Source organism: Suricata suricatta, chromosome 8, assembly GCF_006229205.1.
Source record: "Suricata suricatta isolate VVHF042 chromosome 8, meerkat_22Aug2017_6uvM2_HiC, whole genome shotgun sequence".
In the NCBI taxonomy this organism is placed as follows: Eukaryota; Metazoa; Chordata; class Mammalia; order Carnivora; family Herpestidae; genus Suricata; species Suricata suricatta.
The window spans coordinates 60,015,991-60,030,806 of NC_043707.1; the positions used below are offsets into that span (position 1 = coordinate 60,015,991).

At 36.3% G+C, this 14,816-nt stretch overlaps 1 protein-coding gene across 1 annotated transcript in view; it reads right to left on the minus strand.

Moving 5' to 3' along the window:
- Positions 1 to 14,816, minus strand: part of PLPPR4 (phospholipid phosphatase related 4) — a 41,599-nt gene that overhangs the window by 16,444 nt on the left and 10,339 nt on the right. The window contains exon 2 of the mRNA XM_029949890.1: positions 1,738 to 1,923. Within this exon, the coding sequence (XP_029805750.1) occupies positions 1,738 to 1,923 (186 nt within the window). The remainder of the gene's footprint in view (positions 1 to 1,737; positions 1,924 to 14,816) is intronic.

Genomic DNA, 14,816 nt, shown 5'->3' on the forward strand with positions numbered 1-14,816 from the left:
TAAGTATATATTCATTTTGCTCTTATCAAATGACTGATGATATGGATTTTTTGATAAGTCGTTAATGAAATGACAGGGAAGTGCTATTATTCTGAGTAATACTGCACTTTAAATCTGTTTTATTAGTTCGAGTCTCAGCTATTTCTAAGCCCATCATGAATAGTTCCAATCACCCCTGAGTTACTAGAGTTCAAATAACTCATTAATTTACAAAGTATTTTGCGTATGACAAAGTTCTATGGAATATTAAGTTCTGATCCTACCTTCTGAGAATATTTTGTATAATTTATTTAGAGTATAAACATATGTTATGATTTTTAATATAGGGGGAAATTTTAAAAACAAATTCATGGCTACATAAAAGTATTATCTTTGGAAGGTTTATGCACAGCTTTTTTTTCTAAAATTCCTGATGTGCTGAACCAATACAGGCTGATGCATTAGGGAATCTTGTAGAAACTCCATTCCAATACAGCTTGTCATTTAATAACCACTTCCTTTGACATTCGTGGGCATGATAAAGACAAGAGTTCCTACTGGTAGAAATAAATATTATTAACCTTGAAACCTGTTTTTTTGCCCTTTCTGTAGGATTCTGGGAGCAGAATCTTCTTCCAAAAGAAGCCTTCTGGAAATGTTTGTCTAGTCTTATTTATTTATTTATTTATTTATTTTTAAAGTAATTAATTTATTTTTGAATTTACATCCAAGTTACTTAGCATATAGTGCAACAGTAATTTCAGTAGATTCCAGTGATTCATCCCCTATGCATAACACCCAGTGCTCACCCCAAGTGTCTTCCTTAATGCCTCTTACCCATTTAGCCCATCCCCCCTCCCACAACCCCTCCAGCAACCCTCTGTTTGTTCTCTATATTTAGAAGTCTCTTATGTTTTGTCCTCCTTCCTGTTTCTGTATTTTTGCTTCCATTTCCTTATGTTCATCTGTTTTGTACCTTAAGTTTCTCATATGCGTGAAGTCATATATTTGTCTTTCTCTGTCTACTCTGATTTATTAATGAACTAAGAAAAGTGTGCTTATTCATAATGTGCAAGTCAGCAAACTAAAAATAACTTTTTAATTCAATTTTAGTAGGTTAGGGCATTATTTTATATTACATATTTAAAAATGCAAACACCTGTTTTGAATCTAAAGTATTTTATTTTTCTGTGTGTGTGTGTGTGTGTGTGTGTGTGTGTGCATGTGTGCATTCCCGAGTATGCCCGAAAAGTGAGTTGTGACCTTATTACTTTACAATTGCTGGTGCTCAGTGCTCATAATCAATAGAAAGTGATAACCCAGTAAACATGAAACTGTAAGCGATAGCTACATGCACTTTGAGAAGAAAGTCTCTTGGCTCTATAATTATTTGGTTTTCCCTACCAGTTTTCCAGATTTCAGATACCAAATAAACACATTAATTAGGAAGTATATCAGAAACATCATATTAGCTATTCAAGGGGAATTATACAGTTACTAACATTTTTTAGAATCATTTATAAAACTAAACATTAGAGACCCATCAATTTTGCAATCATCTAATCTTCTCTAACTGTGAATCCCAGTAATTTTCAACTATTAAGTCCCATGACACTTTCAAAATATCTCAAATACATGATCTCTCTGTTCCAAGATTTGGAGTTCACTTTTTGTTTATTTTTAACCTATTTATTACACAAATGTAGTCACTCTTTGTTTTGGGGGACTGTCAAAACATAATTTGGGGGCAATTCTTACCGTAATTGCAGGTCCAGCGAAAGCCAAGCTAAGCAACATAAGGAATGGAATTGCCTCCTGGGTGGGTTCAATATACGGCATGCTAAGACTGCGGTCATAGCAGCTAAATCCAGAGTGCACAGGTTTGAAGACATCTGTGAGTTCAAGGAAATACAGGCTGACCACCGATGATGCCAATATAGGCAACTGAGAAAGAAGGATATAGAAGAGGAATTTATTATTGTGCATGGGTCTTGCGTAGGATCAGTATATCTTTCAGTGGAAGCAAATAGCTATCTTCTCTCACCAGTCTTTTCCGATCTCAGAGTCAAAGCCCTTCATGAGTGCTCGTGGTTATGCCTTCAAAACATATCTTCAATTCACCTATCTCTGTCTCCAGGAGCCCATGCCGTCCTTCACCTTGGCTCTCGGACTACCTCCAAGTCTTGTACTCTCCCTCTTCCCCTCCACACCCCATCTACCCATTTTCCTCCCAGCAAACCAACGGGTCTTTTGAAAATATTTTTGATCATATCCCTCTCTAGTTTAACCACTCTGGTGCTTTCCTTTCTATTTGAATACCATCTGAATGTCACATCATGGAATATAAGTTTCTGCATGAACTGGCTCTTGCTTTATTTTCTTACATCTTGTACAGTGCTTACACAACTCCCCAAGCCCCTGCCCACTACAATCTAATTGGTTTTCATGCTCTTCCTGAAACAGTCAAATTCATTTTTACTTAGGTCCTTTGCATTTGCTCTTCTTCTGGCTCTTGGTACAACCGGCCTCTTCTCACCATTTAATGATGACTTCTTGTACTTTCTTACTAAGGTAGCCCTTAATCCATCCTTCTTTCTTGACCCTCATCATCTTGCTTGATTTTCTTCATGGCACTGATCATTAACTGAAATTACTCTGTCAATTTAATACTTCAATTATTTATTTTTCATCATCCCTCCCTCCACCTGCACTGAAATACCTGTCCATGAAGTGAGAGTCAGCCAGTATTATTTATTTATAGCTGAGTCAGGGCATAGAATTGTTCCTGGCACAAGGTGGGCCTGTAGTACATCATTTAATAATTTAATAAAGCAATAAATACTTGTTGTTAAGTGACTAATTGAATAAATGAATAAATCTTAATTTAGTCTAATAACTAGAGTTACCAGAATTAGTAAATGAAAATACTGGTCACCCAGTGAGATTATAATTTCAGATAATCATTGAACAATTTTAGTATAATTATGTTCCATGCAACATTTGGAAGATGCTATACTAATAATTGTTGTTTATCTGAAATTCTAATTTTACTAGATGACCTCTAGTTTGTCTGGTAAACCTAAATTACACACAGTTTGCTTTCTAGATTTGTGTTATGGATTCAACTCTTAATTCACTCAACCTGCAATATGCCAGGTACTATGTGGATGGTAGCTGCAATGTGGTGAACAGGACATGGGCTTGGCCAGGAAGGATCAAAAGATTAAGAGAAATATTGCACATAGCTTTCAGAATCTGAAAATTCAGATTATGTCACATTATTAGTAAGAACTATTAGGGCACCTGGGTGGCTTAGTCGGTTAAGCATCTGACTTCAGCTCAGGTCGTGATCTTCTATTTGTGAGTTTGAGCCCTGCATTGTGGCTGTAAGCACAGAGCCTGCTTTGGATCCTTTGTTCCCCTCTCTCTCTGCCACTCCCCGCCCCGCCCCATCTCTCAAAAATAAATAAGTATTTTTTAAAAAGAACTGTTTAGCTTAAGAATTTGTCATTTGGGGGCGCCTGGGTGGCTCAGTCGGCTAAGCCTCCGACTTTGGCTCAGGTCATGATCTCACGTTTGTGGGTTCGAGCCCCGCATTGGGCTCTGTGCTGACAGCTCAGAGCCTGGAGCCTCCTTTCGATTCTGTGCCTCCCTCTCTCTCTGCCCCTCCCCTGCTCATGCTCTGTCTCTCTCTGTCTCAAAAATAAATAAAACATTAAAAAATTTAAAAAACCAAGGATTTGTTATTTGTAGAAGACACAATATTTATTTGACAAAACAGGGCAGATTTTTGATGAAGACATTATTGACCATCCATTATTTCTGGCTGTCCAGTTGAAAACCTAAATTTACAAAACAACATTATGCCTTCTTTACCCGTTTCTTTTTCAACTGAGGTGAGAATTAGGTTTAATAGAACAACTAATTATGTATAGAGATTTATCTGGCACTGTCCTCCTGTTTTTCAGATTGATGCTTTTCAGTAGAGAGAACAAAAAGTACATCAAATCACTTCCATTTCTCTCATTAGAACCCATGATCATTTGATTACTCCAAATATGTGATCATTTCTCCTCACCCCTCCCCGCGCCCATAATGCACAAGTGGTAGCTTTAGTCTTGACCAATAGAGCACTGCTTCATGTGCACGTGTGTTACTGAGATTTTTCCACTTAAATCCACATATATTTTTGTATTAATTTAACAAATATTTCATATAGTGCTTACTATGTGCCTGTCACTTTTCTCTTTTTGAAATCTTAAGTAATTTTGTTAATTAATTTTAACTCATTTAAGACTTTTTATTATGATATAACATGGGTGCCATTATTATCTTTATTTTGCAGGTGAAATCCAGTCTCCTCTAATAAGTGGCAGAAGTGGATTCTGAGCCCAGGAATTGAAGCTCCAAAGTCTTATTTCTTAACCACTATATTATGCTTTTTTTCTTTCCAAAAATGGTAATAAAGTTTTAGGCTAATGGAATATAACTAGCATCAATCGATGAGGGGCCTAATTAGCTTAAAGTTCTGCTTAAAGGTTTCTATGTGCAAATCTTTAGTTAAAAGTATGTATCTCTTTAACATAAATAGACATTTCTTAAAAGTATTGTTTCCAGGGAGACCTGGGTTGGCTCAGTCAGTTAACCATCCAGCTCTTAATTTTGGCTCAACTCATGATCTCAGCATTGTGAGATCGAGCCTCATTTCGGACTCTGTGCTGCCAGCTCAGTCTGCATGAGGTGCTCTCTCTCTCTATCCCTCTCTCTCTCTCTCTCTCTCTCTCTCTCTCTGCTGCTCTCCCCTGCTTCCTCTCCTCTTTCTCTCTCTCTCTCTCTCTGCTCCTATCCTCTGCTTCCTCTCTTCTCTTTCTCTCTCTCTCAAAGTAGATAAATTAAGAAAAAGTATTGTTTCCATAAAGTTTGTATAAGTTTTCCCTCCATTAATGTGCATGTTAAATATTTCACTTTTAAACCAGATCGATGACCCACCTTCTTTCGTCTTTCCCTCATGCCATATTTTAGGTCTTATACAGATATTCCGAAAATGGGAATCAGATCTGAAACCTTTGACACATATCAAATAACATGCAATCCTCTCAGTTTAATATACTAATGCCCCAGCAAAGTGAGTTTGATGTCTTCTGCAGGAAGGTGAACAAAATTTAACATGGCCAATTTGAAAATTAAGCAAATCTTCTCTAGTATAGACATTATTTGCCATTGAATTTTGCAGATGATTACTTTAGAATCTGCTTAACTGTAGCGATGAAGATACAGCCATAGAATCAAAGTGCTATTCCTATAGTGTGCGTGTGTCTGTGTGTGTACATGTGTGTGTGTGTGTCTGTGTCTGTGTGTGAATAGTGTGGACACTCTGAATTCAACATACTGTAATCAAACCCACTGGGGTCACATGGTTTTCAAGGCACCTAGAAGGTTCTAACATCCATTGTTCAACTCATTACTACCAATGAGACCTTGGAAATGTTTTTCTTAAACTTCAGTCTTCTTTTCTATGAAATAGGTACACTGATAGTATCCATCAGCACAGGAAGTTGTTGGGTTAAATGAAGTATTGCAAGTAATTTTCAATAATATTTGGAATGAAGAATAGTGCATACATGTTAGTATTATTGTTGTTGTTGTATACTTATAAAATGTCACCTTTTACATAATGCCTTTTTTGGAAATAATTTTTGAGAGTAATGTCCTCACTCTTAATTCCTTAGTACTTCTTTTTAGGAAATTTATATATGTTGTTCTTTATTCTACTTACCTGCTATAGGCCAGTTGGAGCCTTTGCTCTGCTTCCCAAATGAAAATCTTTTTGTTTTCATAATTTTTTTTAACATTTATTTATTTTTGAGAGACAGAGACAGAGAATGAGTGGAGGAGGGGCAGAGGGAAAGGGAGACACACAATCTGAAGCAGGCTCCAGGCTTTGAGTCTTCAACACAGAGCCCAACGTGGGGCTTGAACTTATGAACTGCGAGATCATGACCTGAGCCAAAGTTAGATGCTTAACCAACTGAGCCAAGCAGGTGGCCCACCATATGAAAATCTTAAAGTGGGGGTCTAATCTTACTGACTTCTATATTTCTACTAATATTATACATCAGAGTGACTTCCAAATATATATGCACATATATGAATATAATAAGTTCATCTTTTGAATGAAAATAATGTAATGTACAGTACACTACAGTACTGTAATGTGCAGTTCAGTAATGTTATGCACCTTAGTCATTTCAGACATTAGCCTTCTTGAAACTGCCAATTTTTCCAGTGATACCATTTTTCTCCCCATGTATTAATATTTTTTACAGTTCTATAGAAACATGCTTTAAGACCCCTCATCTGGTTTTAAAATAATGGTAATATTTTTCTTCTTTTTGGTGTTTTTTCTCTGGTTTAAAAAAACACTTTTAGTCTTTGTGTTCTACTTCAATTTTGTTTTTAAGAAAGAGTGATTTGGACAAAATACTTATAATATTTGAGAAAAAAGTAATTTTATGCATTGTTTCCTATGGTATTTTACTGCCAGATAATGTAATGAATTAAATTAAAATCTTTACTTCTTTTTTTTACAATGCTTACTTCTAACATACTTTTCTTCAGATGTGTCTTTCATCTCTTGAAATACTCATCAACAAAGCTTCTTTTTGAATGGAAGAACTTTAACAGATGGTGTGTACTAATTTGGGCATAGATACAGAATTTATATATATATGTATATATATACACATAATAAAAGCACATAGGCATCTTTTGATTGCATTTAAAATGAGATTTAAAGAGATTTTATAAGATCCATATAAGCAGGTATTAGAAATTTTATTCACTAGTTATGCTGTAGCCAAAAAAAGCACGAACTTGCTATTTTTATGCAGCAATATAGAGGAGGGGTATTACCTGAAGATTAGCAAAGTGGTTTTTAAAAAATAAGAGCTTCATTCTTATAATTGCCATCTACTAAGGAACTTTAGTAAAAATAATAGAAGCAATTTTTAAAAGAAAATTATAACAGTTTTAGAGGACGAGGCAAACAAAAGAAATGTGTTTCCAAAGATTACATTTGCCAGATAATATTGATTTTTTTATGTCCATTTAAAAATACAAATTGACAGTCTACATCAATTTTAGCAAAATTTATGGAATCCATCATGACATTTTATCTAGGTCAGATAACTTACTTGCTTGTAGCATGTTGATCATAAGAACAAACTTTCCTTCTCTTCTGGGAAAGTTTACTTTGCTCTTGGCCTAGAGTCATAAAGGTCAGCTCCTTTCTTCTCCTTTCTCTAGGCCATTGTGAATGCAGATCTCAGCAGATCCTCTTAAACTAGTGGCATCCTAATCACAAAGGGCCACTTAACATACAATATGTTATTGTATGTTTATTTATTTTATTTATATTTTAAATATGTTTATTTATTCAACAAATAGCTACTGAGAGCCTCCTAGCACTAAGCCCTCTCCTGTGTCCTAGAATGTGGATGAAATAAAACAAAGTCCTTGTTCTTTTAAAAAACATTTTTAATATTTATTTATTTTTGAGAGAGAGGCAGACAGAGTGCGAGCAGGAAAGGGGCAGAGAGAAGGAGACACAGAATCTGAAGCAGGCTCCAGGCTCTGAGCTGTCAGCACAGAGCCCAATGCGGGGCTCAAACTCAAGAACTGCGAGATCATGACCTGAGCCAAAGTGAGATGCTTAACCTACTGAGCCACTCAGGCGCTCCTAAGTCCTTGTTCTGATGAAAATTTCATTCTAGCTGGGGAAGGCAGGTAGGAATTTAAAAATTATAATATGAGAAAGAGCATATACTATAAAGAAGATAAAAGATAGGGCTGTGGTAACTCAGTGCCCGGATTGCTATTTTAGATCAGAGATTTACTTACATAGGTGCCATTTAAGCAGAGGCTTGATGGGGCCAGAAAGAACTAATCATATAAAAACCAGGTAGAAGGCAGAGTCAAAAGGGAGAAGTGATATAAGAAGTCAGAGAGGTGGATTTGGGGCCATGCTTTGCAGAGAATTGAAGGCTGTGGCCAGAATTAATACTTTATCCAAAGTACATTTTGAAACGCTTTAGAGAATTTAAGCAGAGGTGTAATATGACTTGAAACATATTTTACAAATATCACTCTGGCTATTGGGTTGAGGATGGACTGTAGTGGTTCAAAAGTAGAAGCAGGGTAAAACTTGAGAAGGCTCACCAAAATCCAGCAAATACTTACTGAATACCTAGAATGTGCTAGACACTGCTCTGAGTGTGAGAAAATGGCAACAGAAAACAGAAAACTCCCTGCACCCACGAAACTGCCATACTAGTGGATGCAGGGCACTTGCAGTAATCCAGGCAAGAGGCGATGGCCCTGTTTACTCAGGGGTAGAGGTGACGGTATACAGAAGCTGCCAGATCTGGATATGATTCTGGAGACAGACAAGACTTGTTGATGGTCTGGTCAATGTACAAAAAACAATAAAGGTTGACTTCAACGATTCAAGGTTGAGCAATTGGTCAGAAGCACCATTTTCTAGAAGAGGGAAAGCTGGGAGAAGCTTAGGTAGGAGAAAGCTAAAGTTTGGTTTTGGGAATCTGAAAGCTGAGATGCCTCTTAGTGATCAAAATGTAGCTGTCAGAAAAGAATAAGATGCCAATCTTTCTAATCAAGGTAGAAAGGTACATGTCATTGATACAGGATGATTTAAACATCATGCTCACTTTTGAATACTTGCACAAGAAATTTCAGAGTTCATATGAATAATGACACAAAAAGTCAAAGAATGTATTGTATATTGCTACCACTCATATGCAGGAGATAATCCATGAGAAAAGAAACATTATTTTATGCGAATAACAAATTTTAAGTGGAGGGTGGGAACCAATTCTGGTAAAGTATCTCAAAATTATATAAAATGGGAAAATTAAAACATTGATAAATATATTGAAATCAAGTTGAAACTGAAGAAATAGCAGATCAAAGGAATTTTACTAAATCTTGTGCTACAAAGGAAATTGTCATAGGTCAACATAGTGATAGTAGAATTTTTCACTTCCTACAGTACAATGTATAATAATATTCTTTAATAATTTTTTGCCTTGTAGGTAATACAGATAAGTGTCTCCTTCAAATATTGACAATAATGATAACTAATAATGTATACTATAATATAGCATAAGGCATTATAGTTTATAAAACTATCTTAATTGTAGCATATTCAGATGAACTACAATGAATATCCAAAATATAGATTATAAAAAACACACTAACACGTGTAGTGTTGTTAAGGAAAGGAATAGGTCAAGAATGAGTCTACAACATTATTCATGGTCTAGGTTTCTGAGCTACTTTTCACAAGTAAAATGGCTGTGACTTAAATGGCATGTATAACGTAGATACAAATTCAAACAGGGCAGCACAACAGCCAGCCTCACAACCAGGAGAAGCCAGTTTGTCCCCTCATTTATGCCACTAGCTTCTGGATTTGGGCAAGTCACTTAACCTCTCTGGACCTCTTCTGTTCTTAGAGAGAGTCTGCTTACAGTGCCATCTAGTTCTGGAATTCTCTGTCCTGGCATGATTTCAGATAACCATTTTTTTACATGGTCACTACCCTCTATAATTAGGTCTCTACCTCTGTTCTGTGCATGATTCACTTCATCCTCCTCAATGCTTTGAGGCTGATTTTCTAGAGTTCACATCTGATCATGTCTTTAAGAGTATCCCACTAATAATCAAAGTCTTTTTTTTTTTTTTAGAATGGTACGTATGACCTTTTATCTTATAGCAAATCTGCCTTTCTTGTTTGTTTGCTCCATACTTCACTCTCCCAACCCACAAAAAACCCAAGTTCCTATTACACTTACATCTCAAAAGACATGTTCCAGTGTCTGCTTTATATTACATTTCACATTTGTGTCCCATAAAAATTTTCCTCATAAAGGTCGAGATGACCTTCCTCATAAAGGTCTTCATGCTCCTCATTCAGAGCTGAAGACCCTGACTTCTTTATTTCCATATCTAGTTTATCATAGGACCTGTTTGTCTGCCTTGCCTTATAATGCTTTGTATATTGCCAGCCCTAATTTTTTTCTATTTTTTTAATTAAAATTTTTTTTTCTTTTATAGTTTATTGTCAAGTTGGTTTCCATATAACACCCAGTGCTCATCCCTACAAGTGCCCTCCTCCATGCCCATCACCCCCTTCCCCTCTCCAACTCCCCAAGCAGCCCTCAGTTTGTTCTCAGCATTCAAGTTTCTCATGGTTTGCCTCCCTCCCTCTCTCCAACTATTTTTCCCCTTCCCCTCCCCCATGGTCCTCTGTTAAGTTTCTCCTGTTCCGCTTATGAGTGAAAACATATGGTATCTGTCCTTCTCTGCCTGACTTATTTCACTTAGCATGACACCCTTGAGTTCCATCCACGTTGCTACAAATGGCCAGATTTCATTCCCTCTTATTGCCATGTAGTACTCCATTGTGTATATAAACCACATCTTCTTGATCCATTCATCAGGTGATGGACATTTAGGCTCTTTCCATGATTTGGCTATTGTTGACAGTGCTGCTACGAACATTGGGGTGCATGTGCCCCTGTGCATCAGCACTCCTGTATCCCTTGGGTAAATCCCTAGCAGTGCTAATTGCTGGGTCATGGGGGAGTTCTATTGTTAATTTTTTGAAGAACCTCCACACTGTTTTCCAGAGTGTGCCAGCCATAATTTTAAGATTAAGTACTTAAAAGTGAGATCTCTGTATTCACACAGTGCTTTCAATCACAGTGTTTTAGGTGTCCAGCAAATATTCACTGAATTTAATCAAAAGAAATTAGAACATTACTATTAAATAAACACAAAGCATGACCAATTTATCAACAATCAGATAACATATATGTTGAGGATGTAAGTGCTAGATACTGTGCTAAGTTCTACTGCAGACTGCTCTATTCAGTCCATACCTTATAAAGTATCTATTGGTATTCCTAATTTACGGATGAGAAAACTGAGACAGATGCAGATTACATAAATTGTCCAGGGGTCACAAAGCTGGGGAGTGGGGGTACCCACATTCCTACCCAGGTGCTTAAGTCCCGGAAACACGCCATATATACACTTCTTTGCTTATGCGACTCAAGCTGCTTTCCCCTCAACATTGCTACAATGGCTGCAATTGGCAAACGGGAGGAGGGTGTTGCAGGAAATAGGTGCAGTTTGAAAGAAGGTCACCCAATTCTTAACTCTGAACTCTTAAATCGTGTCTCTACCAATTTATTTATCAACCAAACACGAAAACTGCTTACATTCAAATCAAATCAGTTCACTTTCACTTACTGGAAGTAGAATTTATGGAGTAGCAACACATATCTAAGAAGACAGGAACATTTATTGGGTTATTCTTTAGGCAATTCCCCATAAACTACCTCATGTGACATTCCTAACCTCTTTGGGAATTTTAAGACAAATTTTAAGAAGACACTGCCCTCGATAAGTTAAACGGCATGCCTGTGTTCTAAGTACAAAGCCAGAGTGGGGAACCTCCTCTGTTAAATTCTTGGATGCACATGCCCCACTCCATCCTGCTGCTACTCTGGCACATGTCGCCATCTGGCATCAGTCTGGTGCTTTTCAGGAAAGAATAGCCCCAGGCTTCAGTGGAAATGCCACTTAAGGACAGAGGCGAAAGATAGCCTTGTGTGCAAGGGGTTTAAATGGCACCAAGAGCGAAAGGCGGGAGGCACAGGCAAATCACACTCTTAATTATCTGATATTACAGGGTCTTAAATGTTCTTCCCTGTGCAGTTTCTCTGATGTAATTTTAATTTTTTTTGTAATATCTTAAGAACCTTTGATTATATCTTAGATGTTACCTGCTTTCATCTTTATTTGTGTTTTCCCTTGTAAATAACTTCTAGTATAAAATAACAGGAATTGGGCACCTTTAAAGCTCCAGATGGTTTCCTGTCTTTAATGTTCCCTTTGGATCGCTTTCGCTAACCGCACAGAGATGAATGCTTCCGTCATGGCGATTATCTTATGGGATGGCTGTTGTTCCTTCACTTTTCTCTTTTATTCAATCATAAGACCCTTGAGAACAGAAAAATGTTCCTGTTCACTTCCTTATCCCCTGGGCCTAGCGTAGCAAAGGACATATTCAGTAGCCTCCATGTAGAATAAATACATACATGTATGGATGGTTTGGACAGAGATGTTAAGTGTTTACATAAATCTTGTCATGTGGCTAATATGATAAGCAAAAAATCCCTATGTTAAAAGATCCTTGCCTACTTCTACCACAGAACATACTCCTACTTCAAATTTCTAGAATTCTAATGATTTTTTTAAACACTAAAGAACACAAGAAACTGAAACTAAGTCCTTCAGATAGCAAGGGTAGGGGCGCCTGAGTGGCTCAGTTGGTTAAGCATCCAGCTTCGACTCAGGTCATGATCTCACAGCTCGTGGGTTCGAGCCCTGTGTCGGGCTCTGTACTGACAGCTCAGAGCCTGGAGCCTGCTTCAGATTCTGTGTCTCCCTCTCTCTCTGACCCTCCCCTGCTTGCACTGTCTCTGTCTCTCAAAAATAAATAAATAACATTAAAAAAAACTTAAAAAAAATAGCAAGGGTAGTTAATAGGGAAGAGCAACCAGATCCAATATATGTTAGGTTTAATGGGAAAATTCTGTCCTATTTCCTTGTATCCAAATATACATTACATCTTTACAGCTCTAAAAACACTAATTACAATCATTCAGTGATCAATCAATAAAGTTTAAAATAATAATGCATGTCTGTTTTATTACCTGAATATTGATTCAGCACTAAGCTTGGGGCGGTAAGCTTTGTAATCACCAGTTTTAACCTCAGGTTTTGAAGATTTGTTCCTCTTACATAATTAGACAATGAAGTATGTGCATTGTCTTGGAAAGCATTTTGTCCTTTAAACCAAATTAGACACTGAAACCTGAGGCTGGAGACCTGTATTCCAATTGTTAAAAGTAATTGCTTTAAATCTTTCTACAGTTGTAATTTCTTTTCCCTTAGAAAATATACCTGACTTTTCGAAATATGGATACAAGTAGCAATTTAATGCTACTAATATTTTCCAGGTACCATTTAAAGAGGTTTAAATTTTTGAACTCATGCAGTCTTCACAAAACCTCTTAATATTATTAGGTACTATTATTATCCCCACCATATATATGAGAGAATTGAGGCACAGATTACATGATTTGTGCAAGATTATACAGCTGGTTAGCTAGATTACAAACACAAGAAACCTAGCACCTTAGTTCATGTTTACAACTTAATTATACCCACTGCCTTTTGCTAAAACTTCCAATTCTGACCTTTGCCTTCACAACAATGTTGAGAAATTGAAAAGACACATTAATATAAAGTACATTTTATTTTTCCATACTATGGATACCACTTTACAATTTCTGCTGTGATTGATATTGTGCATGTATTTTTTGATGTCTCCTTAAAAAATTAAAATCTTAATATACTTAGATTCAATGACATTTTCACTATTACTTATTTTATTCATATAGAGAAAGCATACATATTTTTACCTGAACAGTCTTACACAGGAAATATACAGTATGTTTAGGGTCTAATAAATATTTCCTAATATGAAACAACATAGGGGTAAAAGAAAGATATATAAATATTGTTTTGCAATAATGGCAGGGAAATGAGATGTAACTAAAAACAACGCATTTGAAATATGGAATAATAAAGCCAAAATTCTGATTTTGAGATCTAAACTGACATAATTTTACTGACATATAATTTCATGTTGTACATAGAAATTATGGAATTAGAGGCATCAGTATTTTGAAAAAAATTTTAGTTGCTTACTAAATTCAGGTATCAATTTATCATTAAACTATTTTATTTAAGCACTATAAAAGTTTATATTTTCTATTATGCAATAATTGATTTAACAAACATTTATTGAATGTATACTATGCGCTTGATATATTTTATTTGACCTATCAATTGTCCAGCAAGGGCATTTCCAATATATATTTTTTACATAATAACTTAACAATGTCTCGCAAGACTCCTTCAGGCTTCTCTCTTATATACTTAATGCATACTTCAATGCACATTATGAGCCCACCTTCAATATTAAGGATTTTCCAAGGCCGTTAAAGATTTTATTTACTTGAATGTACCTGTGAAAGACATCAGTGAATATAAAAGAAATGTTGAAGGTGTTTTGTTAATGTGGGACAGAACATTAATAAGCTTTCTTGTCCAACATCCTAAGGCTGCGATTAAATTAAGTGTAATTGTATCATGTGCTTCATTTTGAGATACATCAAAAAGTCAAATACAATGTAGCATGGGATACAAGTACATCTGACAAAGAGACACATTTTATTACTAAATTTGAAAATGAATTAATTCCATTACTGCTGAATTGCTTGACCAACACAAAAACCTGGGAAGGTAAGTGGTTTGAACCAAAAATCAAAGAGCAAATGAGATCATTTGTTTGTGTGTGTGCGTGTGTGTGTTCATGTTTGTGTGCTCTTTTGCAGACTTACGGAGTTTCATCTGGTACCATGCACAGACCTTTCAAAGGTGCCCTAGGACAATGGAAATGTCTCTGAGCTGGAGGGATCTTGAAGCAGTTTTGTGGCTGATGACATTTTTAAGCAACCTCCCCACCCATTTTGAGAAGTAGCCATCCGTTAGAGATTTATTTAACCCCTGCTTATATGCCAAGATTTGAGCAGCCTCTGATTATGGCAAACCAACCATCTGGTGTGAGTAGCTAGGCAGCCCTATCATGCTGTAGCCTCGCTGCCCAAGCCCAGTCTCTG